Source organism: Mizuhopecten yessoensis, unplaced genomic scaffold, assembly GCF_002113885.1.
Source record: "Mizuhopecten yessoensis strain PY_sf001 unplaced genomic scaffold, ASM211388v2 scaffold1539, whole genome shotgun sequence".
NCBI classification, from domain to species: Eukaryota; Metazoa; Mollusca; class Bivalvia; order Pectinida; family Pectinidae; genus Mizuhopecten; species Mizuhopecten yessoensis.
Window position 1 is genome coordinate 828,312 of NW_018404097.1, and position 13,568 is coordinate 841,879.

Consider the following 13,568-nt stretch of genomic DNA (forward strand, 5'->3'; position numbering starts at 1 on the left):
CTAACGTACATAGACAGAACTATCTAGTACTAACTGACATAGACAGGACTACCTAGCACTGGGGGACATAGACAGAACTACCTAGCTCTAACTTACATAGACAGAACTTCCTAGGGACTCAGCACTGACTTACATAGACACAACTACCTAGCACTAACTGACATAGACAGAACTACCTATCACTAACTTACATAGACAGAACGATCTAGCACTAACTGACATAGACAGAACTACCTAGCTCTAACTTACATAGACAGAACTGCCTACACTAACTTACATAGACAGAAATACCTAGCACTAACTTACATAGGCAGAACTACCTAGGGACTCAGCACTGCCTTACATAGACAGAACTACCTGGCACTAACTTACATAGACAGAAATACCTAGCACTAACTTACATAGACAGTAGTACCTAGGGACTCACCACTAACTTACATAGACAGAATTACCTAGGGTCTCAGCACTAACTTACATTGACAGAACTACCTAGCACTAACGTACATAGACAGAACTATCTAGTACTAACTGACATAGACAGGACTACCTAGCACTAACTTACATAGGCAGAACTACCTAGCACGCACTAACTTACATAGACAGACCTACCTAGCATGCACTAACTTACATAGACAGAATTACCTAGGGTCTCAGCACTAACTTACATTGACAGAACTACCTAGCACTAACTTACATTGACAGAACTACCTAGCACTAACGTACATAGACAGAACTATCTAGTACTAACTGACATAGACAGGACTACCTAGCACTAACTTACATAGACAGACCTACCTAGCATGCACTAACTTACATAGACAGAGCTACCTAGGGACTCAGCACTAACTTCCATAGACAGAACTACCTACACTAACTTACATAGGCAGAACTACCTAGGGACTCAGCCCTCACTTACATAGACAGAACTACCTAAGGACTCAGCACTAACTTACATAGACAGTAGTACCTAGGGACTCACCAGTAACTTACATAGACAGAACTACTATCACTAACTTACATAGACAGAAATACCTAGCACTAACTTACATAGGCAGAACTACCTAGGGACTCAGCACTGCCTTACATAGACAGAACTACCTGGCACTAACTTACATAGACAGAGCTACCTAGCACTAACTTACATTGACAGAACTACCTAGCACTAACGTACATAGACAGAACTATCTAGCACTAACTCACATAGACAGGACTACCTAGCACTAACTTACATAGACAGAACTATCTAGCACTAACTGACATAGACAGGACTACCTAGCACTAACTTACATAGACAGAACTACCTAGGGACTCAGCACCAACTTACATAGACAGTAGTACCTAGGGACTCCCCACTAACTTACATAGACAGGAGTACCTAGGGACTAAGCACTGACTTACATAGACAGTAGTACCCAGGGACTCACCACTAACTTACATAGACAGGAGAACCTAGGGACTCAGCACTGACTTACATAGACAGAACTACATAGCACTAACTTACATAGACAGAACTATCTAGCACTTACCTACATAGACAGAACTAACTAGCACTAACTTACATAGTCAGAACTACCTAGCACGCACTAACTTACATAGACAGAACTATCTAGCACTAACTGACATAGACAGAACTACCTAGCACTAACTTACATAGACAGAACTATCTAGCACTTACTTACATAGACAGAACTAACTAGCACTAACTTACATAGACAGAACTACCTAGGGACTCAGCACTAACTTACATAGACAGTAGTACCTAGGGACTCACCACTAACTTACATAGACAGGAGTACCTAGGGACTCAGCACTGACTTACATAGACAGGAGTAACTAGGGACTCACCATTAACCTTCCTCTCACCTGTAGGTGTGATAGACCAACACATGATCGCTGCCCCTTGGGAGATGTCAATTATCCAGGAGTTGGACCTGAGTTCCACGGAGCTGTCCACAGTGTGTCTGGAGAGTATGCTGCTGCGGATATCCGGGTTTACCTTCCTTGGCCTCGGCTACTGTGAATTCTTCTCAGATCGCGTAAGTTGAAAAACAATGGATATTGTAAGGCTTGACAATTAATGTTAACAAGAGAAAATCTTGAAAAGTAAAAATTGATGGTACCTGTTGGGTTTTATTTTGGGTGCACATTAACTTTTCCTTCTTAAAGCTATCCTGGCTTTTTTTATGGACAAACTTTGTACATACATTCCATACAAATAAACTTTGAAAATTATAAGGCTTCAGAACTTAACTTTTATTTGATGACAGCATAGTAAAGCATTGTACACTGTGTCAGGGTGACAGATAGCATAGTTAAGCATAGTTAAGCATAGAGATTCAAAATCAAAAAGGTATTTGAATACATCTGAGTTAAAAATAAAAATGAACAATGTTTTTATTTTTTATTATTTTAAATGGATTGCATTTCGCTTTCATCAGACCAAAATCAACTACAAACCAACAATATGTTTGATATATGGGTATATAATATAGAAGTGGATTATTTCCAGATCCTAGAGCTGCTGATAATGAGAGGAAAACTAAACCACCTAAGAGCCATCGACCTTAGTTACACCAATGCCTTGTCAGAAAGTGCCATCTATCAGCTGCTACATAAACTTGGAGGCAACCTCGAGGGTGTCATGATTGCTGGCAAACCAAAACTCACCGAGAACTTTTGGCTTAACGTCATTTCTTTCTTAAAAAACATCAGGTAAGTGTAGAAAATGATACAATAGTGATGGTCTGGCTCCCCTCAACTGTATTCACTGTTAACGTAATATTGAGGTCTCTAACTACTTTTTCTGAACGTTGATTGGTTTATTGGTTAGTCAGTAGCTACTAGTAAATATAAGGAGACTAATTTTACTCCTCTCAAGGGACACTTGATTGACACCATCTCCAATACATAAGATATCATCTAGATTTAGCCAAAATTAGCTTTCACAGAAGATAAAACTATTGAGGACATGTGAGTTCTTACAACATAGATTTACTTTTACTATGGTACATATTAATATTTGTGTTTCTATGTTATTTTTCACCAACTGATTTCTATCTCCAGTCTCCAATATTCTCAAAGTGTCCAAAACATAAGTGGGAGTCTCTAATAGGAAATTGTATGTTGTTTTTTTGCTGTTCATTAGATTATTAGATGTTATTGGTACTTTGCAAAAATCACAAAATGTAAGTTACATGAGACAAACACATGCTACTCTAAGGACATACCAGTTGGTGTAATGTCTCAAGGATGGTTAGTTTGATAGACAGTTAAATTATCAAGGGAGACAATCCATTCAATTCCCTTGGGAATTGACCCTTTATTGTGGTCGCTTCTACAATTAAGGGAGATAACCATTTGGTTCAACCATTGGAGATACTTATATACATACGGTGAAAACAAATATATACATAGTGGAGGGAGATCAAAACTATATACTGCTAAAAGAGCTAGCCAGTCAACAGTCATCTGGGGAATTATGTTCTCAAATGGAAAATATGTGCATGTGTACATGGTAACACCACAGAATTCTGGAAGCAAAACAAACATGTCATTCCAGGGTGTTAGCTCATGTAATGTGTTGGGGATGTTAGCTAATCTCAGTCATTCCATGGTGTTAGCTAATGTAATGTGTCAGGGATGTTAGCTAATCTCAGTCATTCCACGGTGTTAGCTAATGTAATGTGTCGGGGATGTTAGCTAATCTCTGTCTTTCCACGGTGTTAGCTAATGTAATGTGTTGGGGATGTTAGCTAATCTCAGTCATTCCACGGTGTTAGCTAATGTAATGTGTCGGGGATGTTAGCTAATCTCAGTCATTCCACGGTGTTAGCTAATGTAATGTGTCGGGAATGTTTGCTAATCTCAGTCATTCCATGGTGTAAGCTAATGTAATGTGTTGGGAATGTCAGCTAATCTCAGTCAACCCAATGGGATTTCAGATTACGATGAATACACATTACAATAATTAGGATAAAAGGCATATTAATGACAGAATAAACTTCTCATCAGAGCCTTGAGCCAGTAAAGAATTATATTAGAAAACTGAGGTAAATCTAACTCCTTGGCATTTATTGGTAATTTTGATCTGACAGATTGTCTTGATATGCAAATAATACTTTACTTCAGTGTCCCCAAAATACATACAAGCTTCCTAATAATGTAACAGTGCAGAAAGAACAATATTTAAACATAAACTACAATGCTGGAAGGTTAGCGCTAGGTACAACCATTACCTCACTACTAATAGACAAGGCTGAAAACTTCATTCTTGGCACATCAATATACAAAATGTACATGTACTCCCTCAGGGTTGTGAACGATGTTCCATAACTGCAATAAGTCAATTTTCTTTATCATAGGATCATGGTAATTATTCATTTTTATTTTTGGAGACAGCTACCCATGATCCTTTAGAGGTGTTTTTTTTAATGCCTTTTGCCAAATGTTAATATGCTTTCAGTTGTAAGTGTTAGTAACAAACAAATGGCTGAATAGTTTTCCTTGTTGCCTTATCTACCCTTACTGACGTGGACCGTAGAAACAGCTCTTTTGAAGAGAGGTTGGGTTATTCCCTTGACAATAGGGAATTAGTTAACCCTTCTATGTTTCCTTAGATAGCAGAGAGAATGGACAGCCTATATCATATCCACTAACAGGGAGTGGCCAAACCATTCCCATCCGTTCCCTTACCGAAAGATATTGGGCTGGCCGATTTCCATCCGCTCCCCTACCCAAAGATATTGAGCTGGCCGATTTCCATCCGCTCCCTTACCCAAAGATATTGGGCTGGCTGATTTCCATCCGCTCATTAGCAATAGATATTAGGCCAACTTATTCCTATCCCCTTATTTGATTACAGAAATTTGTCTAACCCATTTCCATTCGCTTACTTAATTACAGAAATTCGTCTAACCCATTTCGTTTTGCTCCCTTTACAACAGAAATCTTTCCTGCTGCCTATTTCCATATGTTCCTATTTCCTTTTTTTCTCAGTACTTTTCACTATACTTTTGTGTGTTAAGGTTTATTTCCTCTTAAATGAAACATGATCGTTCACATCTACCATTTTCCTGTTATAAATTTGGAGATCACCCATACAAAAATAGCTATTAATAAACTTTTGAAATATGCCTACTTCAGCAGTAGCAGCATCATCAGCAGCAGCAGCAGCAGCAGCAGCAACAGTACCAGTAATCTAGATTCAGTTACCGTATATATCTCTACAGTAGTTTGTTAGGAGTCCTCTGCTCTGGTGACATTGCTCACTCTTTATCCTGAAGGAGAGGGAGAAGAAGGAGTTCCTTGTACCGATCATGTTAAAGATTTACCAATAAATAAATACCCGCCAGTGATTAGTTCACTATCGTGATAGATTGATGATATAGATTTAGATGCTGTTTCTTGACTCTAGACAGCCCCTTTACTTAGAGTCTTGGTGTTTCATGTATAATTCATAAGAGTCAAGTGGTAGGCATGCGTTTCTCTCTGACAGGCTAAACACTGCGCTGTGACACTCATCATACTGTCTGTAGTAAAAGGCTAATTGTCGTGTCACAATATTTTTCGTCTGGGGATGAAAGTAAAAATAAAATAAATACACGTGATGTTATCAGTGATCTGCTATGTTGTGTTTTCCGGTACTCAAGTTAGAAAATAAACGTCGTAAAATCAATACCTAGCCATGTGCCTTTAAGACAGACCAATTTGTTGTGCAGGGAGAGCCGTCAGTAATTGTTCGTCCTGGGTAAGGATTGCCCCTATTGATTATCCTGATTTTTACGCCGCTTGTTAGATAGCCAGAAAAAAAACACGGGGGAAAAGGTAAAGTAAGGTGTGGAGCAGTAGTGAGATATTTCAGTGCAGGCAGTAAAAACTTGGCCATAAGGAATGTGTCACAGCAACGTAGAAACACCTTACAGCGATCGCATAAAGTTCCCACACCCAGTTGGTGACCCATGCCTTTATCAGAAATAACTAATATCTAACCGTGCCACCATCACAAATAACTAATATCTAACCATGCCACCATCACAAATACCTAATATCTAACCATGCCACCTGCCACTATCTAATGTCTAATATATAGTATTTCAACCATCAGAAATAACTAATATCTAACCGAGCCACCATCACAAATAACTAATATCAAACCATGCCCCCTGCCACTATCTAATGTCTAATATATAGTATTTCAACCATCACAAATAACTAATATTTGACCATTCCACCATCACAAATAACTAATATTTAACCGTGCCACCATCACAAATACCTAATATCTAACCATGCCACCTGCCACTATCTAATGTCTAATATTTAGTATTTCAACCATCACAAATAACTAATATTTGACCATTCCACCATCACAAATAACTAATATCTAACCATGCCACCATCACAAATAACTAATATTTAACCATGCCACCATCACAAATAACTAATATCTAACCATGCAACCATCACAAATAACTAATGTTTAACCATGCCGCCAGCAGGAATATCTAATGTTTAACCATGCCACCATCACAAATAACTAATATTTAACCACGCCACCATCACAAATAACTTATGTTTAACCATGCCACCATCCCAAATAACTAATATTTAACCATGCCACCATCACAAATAACTAATATTTAACCACGCCACCATCACAAATAGCTAATGTTTAACCATGCCACCATCACAAATAACTTATGTTTAACCATGCCAACATGGGAAATAGCTTTTGTTTAACCATGCCACCATCACAAATAGCTTTTGTTTAACCATGCCACCAGCAGGAATATCTAATATTTAACCATGCCACCATCACAAATACCTAATACTTAAGCAACAAAATACAACTACACAAGAACATAACAAGTTCTAAAAATAAAGATCTATTTGAAGACATCCCTCAGATAATCTAAAGGAAATCAATATACACAATTATTGAAGACACTCTCTTCTATAGCTGATGTATTTCATTTATCAAGATGATTTTTTTTTCTTGTCTGATAGATGTTGTAGAGAGACTGACCTTTATTTTTTTTCATGTAATTAGATAATCTTACTTGCCATGACCAGAAACAAGTATTAACGAATATTTGTACGCATCAATCTATCTTATTTACCGTAATTAGGTTTGTAAGCAACAGCCTGACGCTCAATTTTAGAGGTTGTAAGCGAAGCATCAATAACATTTTAAAAAGTTCTTACATCTTTAATAATCTATTCCTGAAAAAACCCATCAGACTGTATACCGGTATATATAGTTCATTTTATCAATTGACCATGCCATTTAGGTTCTGTGAGCTGGGTGTTAATAGATTGTTTATGGTTATCTAGGATCTGTGAGCTGGGTGTTAATAGATTGTTTATGGTTATCTAGGATCTGTGAGCTGGGTGTTAATAGATTGTTTATGGTTATCTAGGATCTGTGAGCTGGGTGTTAATAGATTGTTTATGGTTATCTAGGATCTGTGAGCTGGGTGTTAATAGATTGTTTATGGTTATCTAGGATCTGTGAGCTGGGTGTTAATAGATTGTTTATGGTTATCTAGGATCTGTGAGCTGGGTGTTAATAGATTGTTTATGGTTATCTAGGATCTGTGAGCTGGGTGTTAATAGATTGTTTATGGTTATCTAGGATCTGTGAGCTGGGTGTTAATAGATTGTTTATGGTTATCTAGGATCTGTGAGCTGGGTGTTAATAGATTGTTTATGGTTATCTAGGATCTGTGAGCTGGGTGTTAATAGATTGTTTATGGTTATCTAGGATCTGTGAGCTGGGTGTTAATAGATTGTTTATGGTTATCTAGGATCTGTGAGCTGGGTGTTAATAGATTGTTTATGGTTATCTAGGATCTGTGAGCTGGGTGTTAATAGATTGTTTATGGTTATCTAGGATCTGTGAGCTGGGTGTTAATAGATTGTTTATGGTTATCTAGGATCTGTGAGCTGGGTGTTAATAGATTGTTTATGGTTATCTAGGATCTGTGAGCTGGGTGTTAATAGATTGTTTATGGTTATCTAGGATCTGTGAGCTGGGTGTTAATAGATTGTTTATGGTTATCTAGGATCTGTGAGCTGGGTGTTAATAGATTGTTTATGGTTATCTAGGATCTGTGAGCTGGGTGTTAATAGATTGTTTATGGTTATCTAGGATCTGTGAGCTGGGTGTTAATAGATTGTTTATGGTTATCTAGGATCTGTGAGCTGGGTGTTAATAGATTGTTTATGGTTATCTAGGATCTGTGAGCTGGGTGTTAATAGATTGTTTATGGTTATCTAGGATCTGTGAGCTGGGTGTTAATAGATTGTTTATGGTTATCTAGGATCTGTGAGCTGGGTGTTAATAGATTGTTTATGGTTATCTAGGATCTGTGAGCTGGGTGTTAATAGATTGTTTATGGTTATCTAGGATCTGTGAGCTGGGTGTTAATAGATTGTTTATGGTTATCTAGGATCTGTGAGCTGGGTGTTAATAGATTGTTTATGGTTATCTAGGATCTGTGAGCTGGGTGTTAATAGATTGTTTATGGTTATCTAGGATCTGTGAGCTGGGTGTTAATAGATTGTTTATGGTTATCTAGGATCTGTGAGCTGGGTGTTAATAGATTGTTTATGGTTATCTAGGATCTGTGAGCTGGGTGTTAATAGATTGTTTATGGTTATCTAGGATCTGTGAGCTGGGTGTTAATAGATTGTTTATGGTTATCTAGGATCTGTGAGCTGGGTGTTAATAGATTGTTTATGGTTATCTAGGATCTGTGAGCTGGGTGTTAATAGATTGTTTATGGTTATCTAGGATCTGTGAGCTGGGTGTTAATAGATTGTTTATGGTTATCTAGGATCTGTGAGCTGGGTGTTAATAGATTGTTTATGGTTATCTAGGATCTGTGTGCTGGGCACAGCCAATGGATGGTTCCTCAAGATGCAGAGTAAGGTGCACATTGACCAGGTGATCGAGTGGTACGCCCAGAACTGTCCCCGCCTGGAGCGCCTGGAGATACAGTGGGATCCAGACACCATTCGCTTCTCAGACAAGAGCAATAAATTTGTTGACCACATCAGGTAAGGTGTAGCTCATTAAACTTTGTCATTGATTTTGTAATTTCTATTGGCAAAAAGGCAATTGGCAAACATGACACACAAATTTGGCCAAAGTCAGTTTTGGGAGCCACAAAGTACTGTTGGCGGTGCTTCAGGCTTACTAGTCAAAGGGTTAAATGTTCAACCCATATTAGTAGCAGTAGCTACTATTGTTGTATTCATCAGCAAGATACTAATATGCATTGTTCCAATCGACCCTGCTGTAAAAATAGGTATCAGCAGGCTTCCAGTGAAGTAATCCTGTCATAGACACTGGGTAAAGTTCTGTTTCAGATTGCAATTAAAATCTAAAGCCCAGAGGGTTGGAGATTTCTTTTCTACACCCTCAAGGTAGGGGGTGATTATTTTTCTCCCATCCTGTTACTTTAGTCAGACCTCCACCGACAGTAGTCTGCCATGTTTGTAAACAAAAACACATGTGGGGTATGGATATCGTCATTCACTTTTGATGACGTCACAATTGCCGACGACACATTTTAATGATGTCACAATTAAACATGTGCTAATCGGCACAAGGCTATCTCCCCCTAGGGGGTGACAAGCTGATCTTTCCCTGTTAAAACAGGAGACACCCCTGTGGAGGGTGGGAGAAATTAATGTCAAAGAAGAATTTTTTCGAACATTAAATTCTAATATATGAAATGTATCTTTTTTCTGTCTTTTGTAGGTTACGCTGTCCAAACCTCAAGTCCTTTACACTAAGTGACGGGGAATATTATGAGATGGTCAAATCCAATTTCGAGAGAGCAGACAGAGTCAAGGTCGTGAGGACGACAACTAACTACTCCACCAGCATTGTCAGCCTCCTGTCCTGCTACAAAGATCTCCTATTCAACTGAGAGTTACCTCCCCTTAGCAGCGACAGTCAAAGTGTTTATGGTCAACATAGGGGCACTAGATTTAAGTCTCGCTAGGACTGTAAAGAGAAGGTTAAGATCTAAACAATATAGAGTCTATCAAGATGTGGCCATCAGATACCCTTTGTGACAGATGTTTGTTGAGTGGTAGGGTTGATAGCATTGGAACCAGTAGGGGCTTGTACAGGAAGTCCTCCCATCCCTCCCATACCCACAATCCTTGGTATCCCTGTCATGTGATACCTAATCATGTGACCCTGATCATATGACCTGTGTTATTGTGTCACTTGAGGATGTAGGTGTTGATGCCAAAGTACAAAATGTTGGAGGATGTAAACATACCCAGGTCCTTGCAGTCAGGATAAGAGTTCATTCAGACTGTTACTAAAATCTGTTACTTTTTTTCAATCAAATGATGTGACTAGAAAGGCAAAGATGAAGTTGCCATTAGAAAATTGTACAGAGTGACTAGTCATTAGTGTGACATGAAGTGTGTTTATAGATAGGGTTAAAATCAGAAAGCCTCATAAGGATATTATATATTACAAGATCCCCTTACCATTCCTGTTAACCAGTAGTGGGAGGGAAGATGTATCAGGTTCCCACGTAGAGTTGCGGGACAGTACATACAGGTCAGGTTCCCACACAGTGGCGGGACAGTACATATACGTCAGGTTCCCACACAGTGGTGGGACAGTACATATAGGTCAGGTTCCCACACACAGTGGTGGGACAGTACATTTAGGTCAGGTTCCCACACAGTGGTGGGACAGTACATACAGGTCAGGTTCCCACACAGTGGTGGGACAGTACATATAAGTCAGGTTCCCACACACAGTGGTGGGACAGTACATATAGGTCAGGTTCACACACAGTGGTGGGGCAGTACATACAGGTCAGGTTCCCACACAGTGGTGGGGCAGTACATACAGGTCAGGTTCCCACACAGTGGTGGGGCAGTACATATAGGTCAGGTTCACACACAGTGGTGGGGCAGTACATACAGGTCAGGTTCCCACACAGTGGTGGGGCAGTACATACAGGTCAGGTTCCCACACAGTGGTGGGACAGGACATACAGGTCAGGTTCCCACACAGTGGTGGGACAGGACATATAGGTCAGGTTCACACACAGTGGCGGGACAGTACATACAGGTCAGGTTCACACACAGTGACGGGACAGTACATACAGGTCAGGTTCCCACACAGTGGTGGGGCAGTACATACAGGTCAGGTTCCCACACAGTGGTGGGGCAGTACATACAGGTCAGGTTCCCACACAGTGGTGGGACAGAACATACAGGTCAGGTTCCCACACAGTGGCGGGACAGTACATACAGGTCAGGTTCCCACACACAGTGGTGGGACAGTACATTTAGGTCAGGTTCCCACACAGTGGTGGGACAGTACATAAAGGTCAGGTTCCCCCACAGTGGTGGGACAGTACATATAGGTCAGGTTCACACACAGTGGCGGGACAGTACATACAGGTCAGGTTCACACACAGTGACGGGACAGTACATACAGGTCAGGTTCCCACACAGTTGCGGGACAGTACATACAGGTCAGGTTCCCACACAGTTGCGGGACAGTACATACAGGTCAGGTTCACACACAGTGGTGGGACAGTACATACAGGTCAGGTTCACACACAGTGGTGGGACAGTACATACAGGTTAGGTTCCCACACAGTGGAGGGACAGTACATACAGGTCAGGTTCCCACACAGTTGCGGGACAGTACATACAGGTCAGGTTCACACACAGTGACGGGACAGTACATACAGGTCAGGTTCCCACACACAGTGGTGGGACAGTACATATAGGTCAGGTTCCCACGTAGAGTTGTGGGACAGTACATATAGGTCAGGTTCACACACAGGGGGGGGACAGGACATACAGGTCAGGTTCCCACGTAGAGTTGTGGGACAGTACATATAGGTCAGGTTCACACACAGTGGTGGGACAGTACATACAGGTCAGGTTCCCACGTAGAGTTGTGGGACAGTACATATAGGTCAGGTTCCCACACAGTGGCGGGACAGGACATACAGGTCAGGGTCACACACAGTGACGGGACAGGACATACAGGTCAGGTTCCCACACAGTGGCGGGGCAGTACATATAGGTCAGGTTCCCACACAGTGGGGGGACAGTACATATAGGTCAGGTTCACACACAGTGGTGGGACAGTACATATAGGTCAGGGTCACACACAGTGGTGGGACAGTACATACAGGTCAGGTTCACACACAGTGACGGGACAGTACATACAGGTCAGGTTCCCAGAGAAAGTGACTAGTGCTACTGGTACTCTTCTTCATATGATCATGTAATAGCCCAGTATCAAATAATGGCACACACCATTGTGAAATTAAGGATAAAAATCAAACTATGTAATTGAAAGATTTCTAGATTTTTTTTTACTATGCATATCTACCGGTATCTACAAAGATTTTATGACTGTTTATTTTAAGGTTTTATGATGCAATTATTTTTATCCAAGCTAAATTTTAGTAAACTCAATCATATAAAGGGCGATAACTGCTGCTTATGGAAAAATAAGACAATTTCAAAATGTATTCTCTAATAATAAATGCAAATGAAAATATGGTGATAAAAAATTCAGGACTCCATCAGTGATACATTGATTATATGCATAAACAATTTTTCACCAAATCAAATGTGGAGGTGAACACATTAATATGTATGCATGGGACGTTATGTGCAATTTGATATCAAGATGCTTACTATTTATTATGTAATTTAATGTTTCAGAGATCTTTTATCTCTACAGTTGTTGAAATATTTTTATGAATGAAATTATTTATTACATGAAGTGATGATTTGTGCATTAATTCATTGAATTATATCAAACTGTTAAACTACAACTATGTATACGTGCTGTCATTAATTTATTTTGTTATGTTTGATTTTTTGCATTAGTCAAATGTTGACATCCTTCAAAATATGCAATTCAGAAAGTGAATCATGCTGCAAATTCTTCAGTGTCCTGTAATCTTTGGTCCTGCGTATGACTTGTTATAAAAGTTAATCAAATGGCACAACCAATTTTATGATAATCCTGCTCTGTATGCGAGGCAATTACTACTGTACTAGGGCCGTGTGAAGGGTGTGGCTCACACAAGCGACTTCTAGTTTGACCTTCACCTCAAATCTCCAGTTTCATAGCAAGGATAGGATACAAGACACCTATATAGATATATGTTAAAATCAAATAAAAGTTATCAAATTATTATTTAATGTAATTTTTCTTCAACGACTTGAAAAATGAGGCAAAGTCTCAGTTGTATTTAAACATACAGGAATAAGATCCATGTCATGTTTCGTTATCCTTATCAAATGTATTCCATCAATTTGTTATGTTTAAGGTGATACTGCTAAACATGATATGTATACTACCTGTGTGAAATATCTATTGTCATACCTAAAGTTTGTCATTTTACCTGTAAGGTATTCTACTCCTGGGGTTGTTGATTGTGAATAAACTTATGAAATACCATAACATTGTTTGTTGATTTTTTTTCTTACACACAAGCAATCATTTCCTTGCATGAAATAATTCAAAATATTTTGCTTTAAATTAGATGACA

At 39.4% G+C, this 13,568-nt stretch overlaps 2 protein-coding genes across 6 annotated transcripts in view; both read left to right on the forward strand.

Annotated features, from left to right (window-relative positions):
- Nucleotides 1-10,505, forward strand: part of LOC110464571 (uncharacterized F-box/LRR-repeat protein C02F5.7-like) — a 71,209-nt gene extending 60,704 nt beyond the window's left edge. For all 5 annotated transcript variants that reach the window (XM_021519873.1, XM_021519878.1, XM_021519865.1 and 2 more), the window contains 4 exons: nt 1,870-2,036; nt 2,510-2,712; nt 8,881-9,060; nt 9,767-10,505. In XM_021519873.1, coding sequence (XP_021375548.1) covers nt 1,870-2,036; nt 2,510-2,712; nt 8,881-9,060; nt 9,767-9,938 — 722 coding nt within the window. In that variant the 3' untranslated portion in view covers nt 9,939-10,505. The remainder of the gene's footprint in view (nt 1-1,869; nt 2,037-2,509; nt 2,713-8,880; nt 9,061-9,766) is intronic.
- Nucleotides 10,277-13,477, forward strand: LOC110464139. Its single transcript, XM_021519209.1, has 3 exons — nt 10,277-10,288; nt 10,535-11,741; nt 12,231-13,477. Exons 1-2 carry the CDS (start codon nt 10,277-10,279, stop codon nt 11,633-11,635), a joined length of 1,113 nt encoding a protein of 370 aa, XP_021374884.1. The 3' UTR covers nt 11,636-11,741; nt 12,231-13,477.
- Nucleotides 13,478-13,568: the final 91 nt, after the last annotated feature.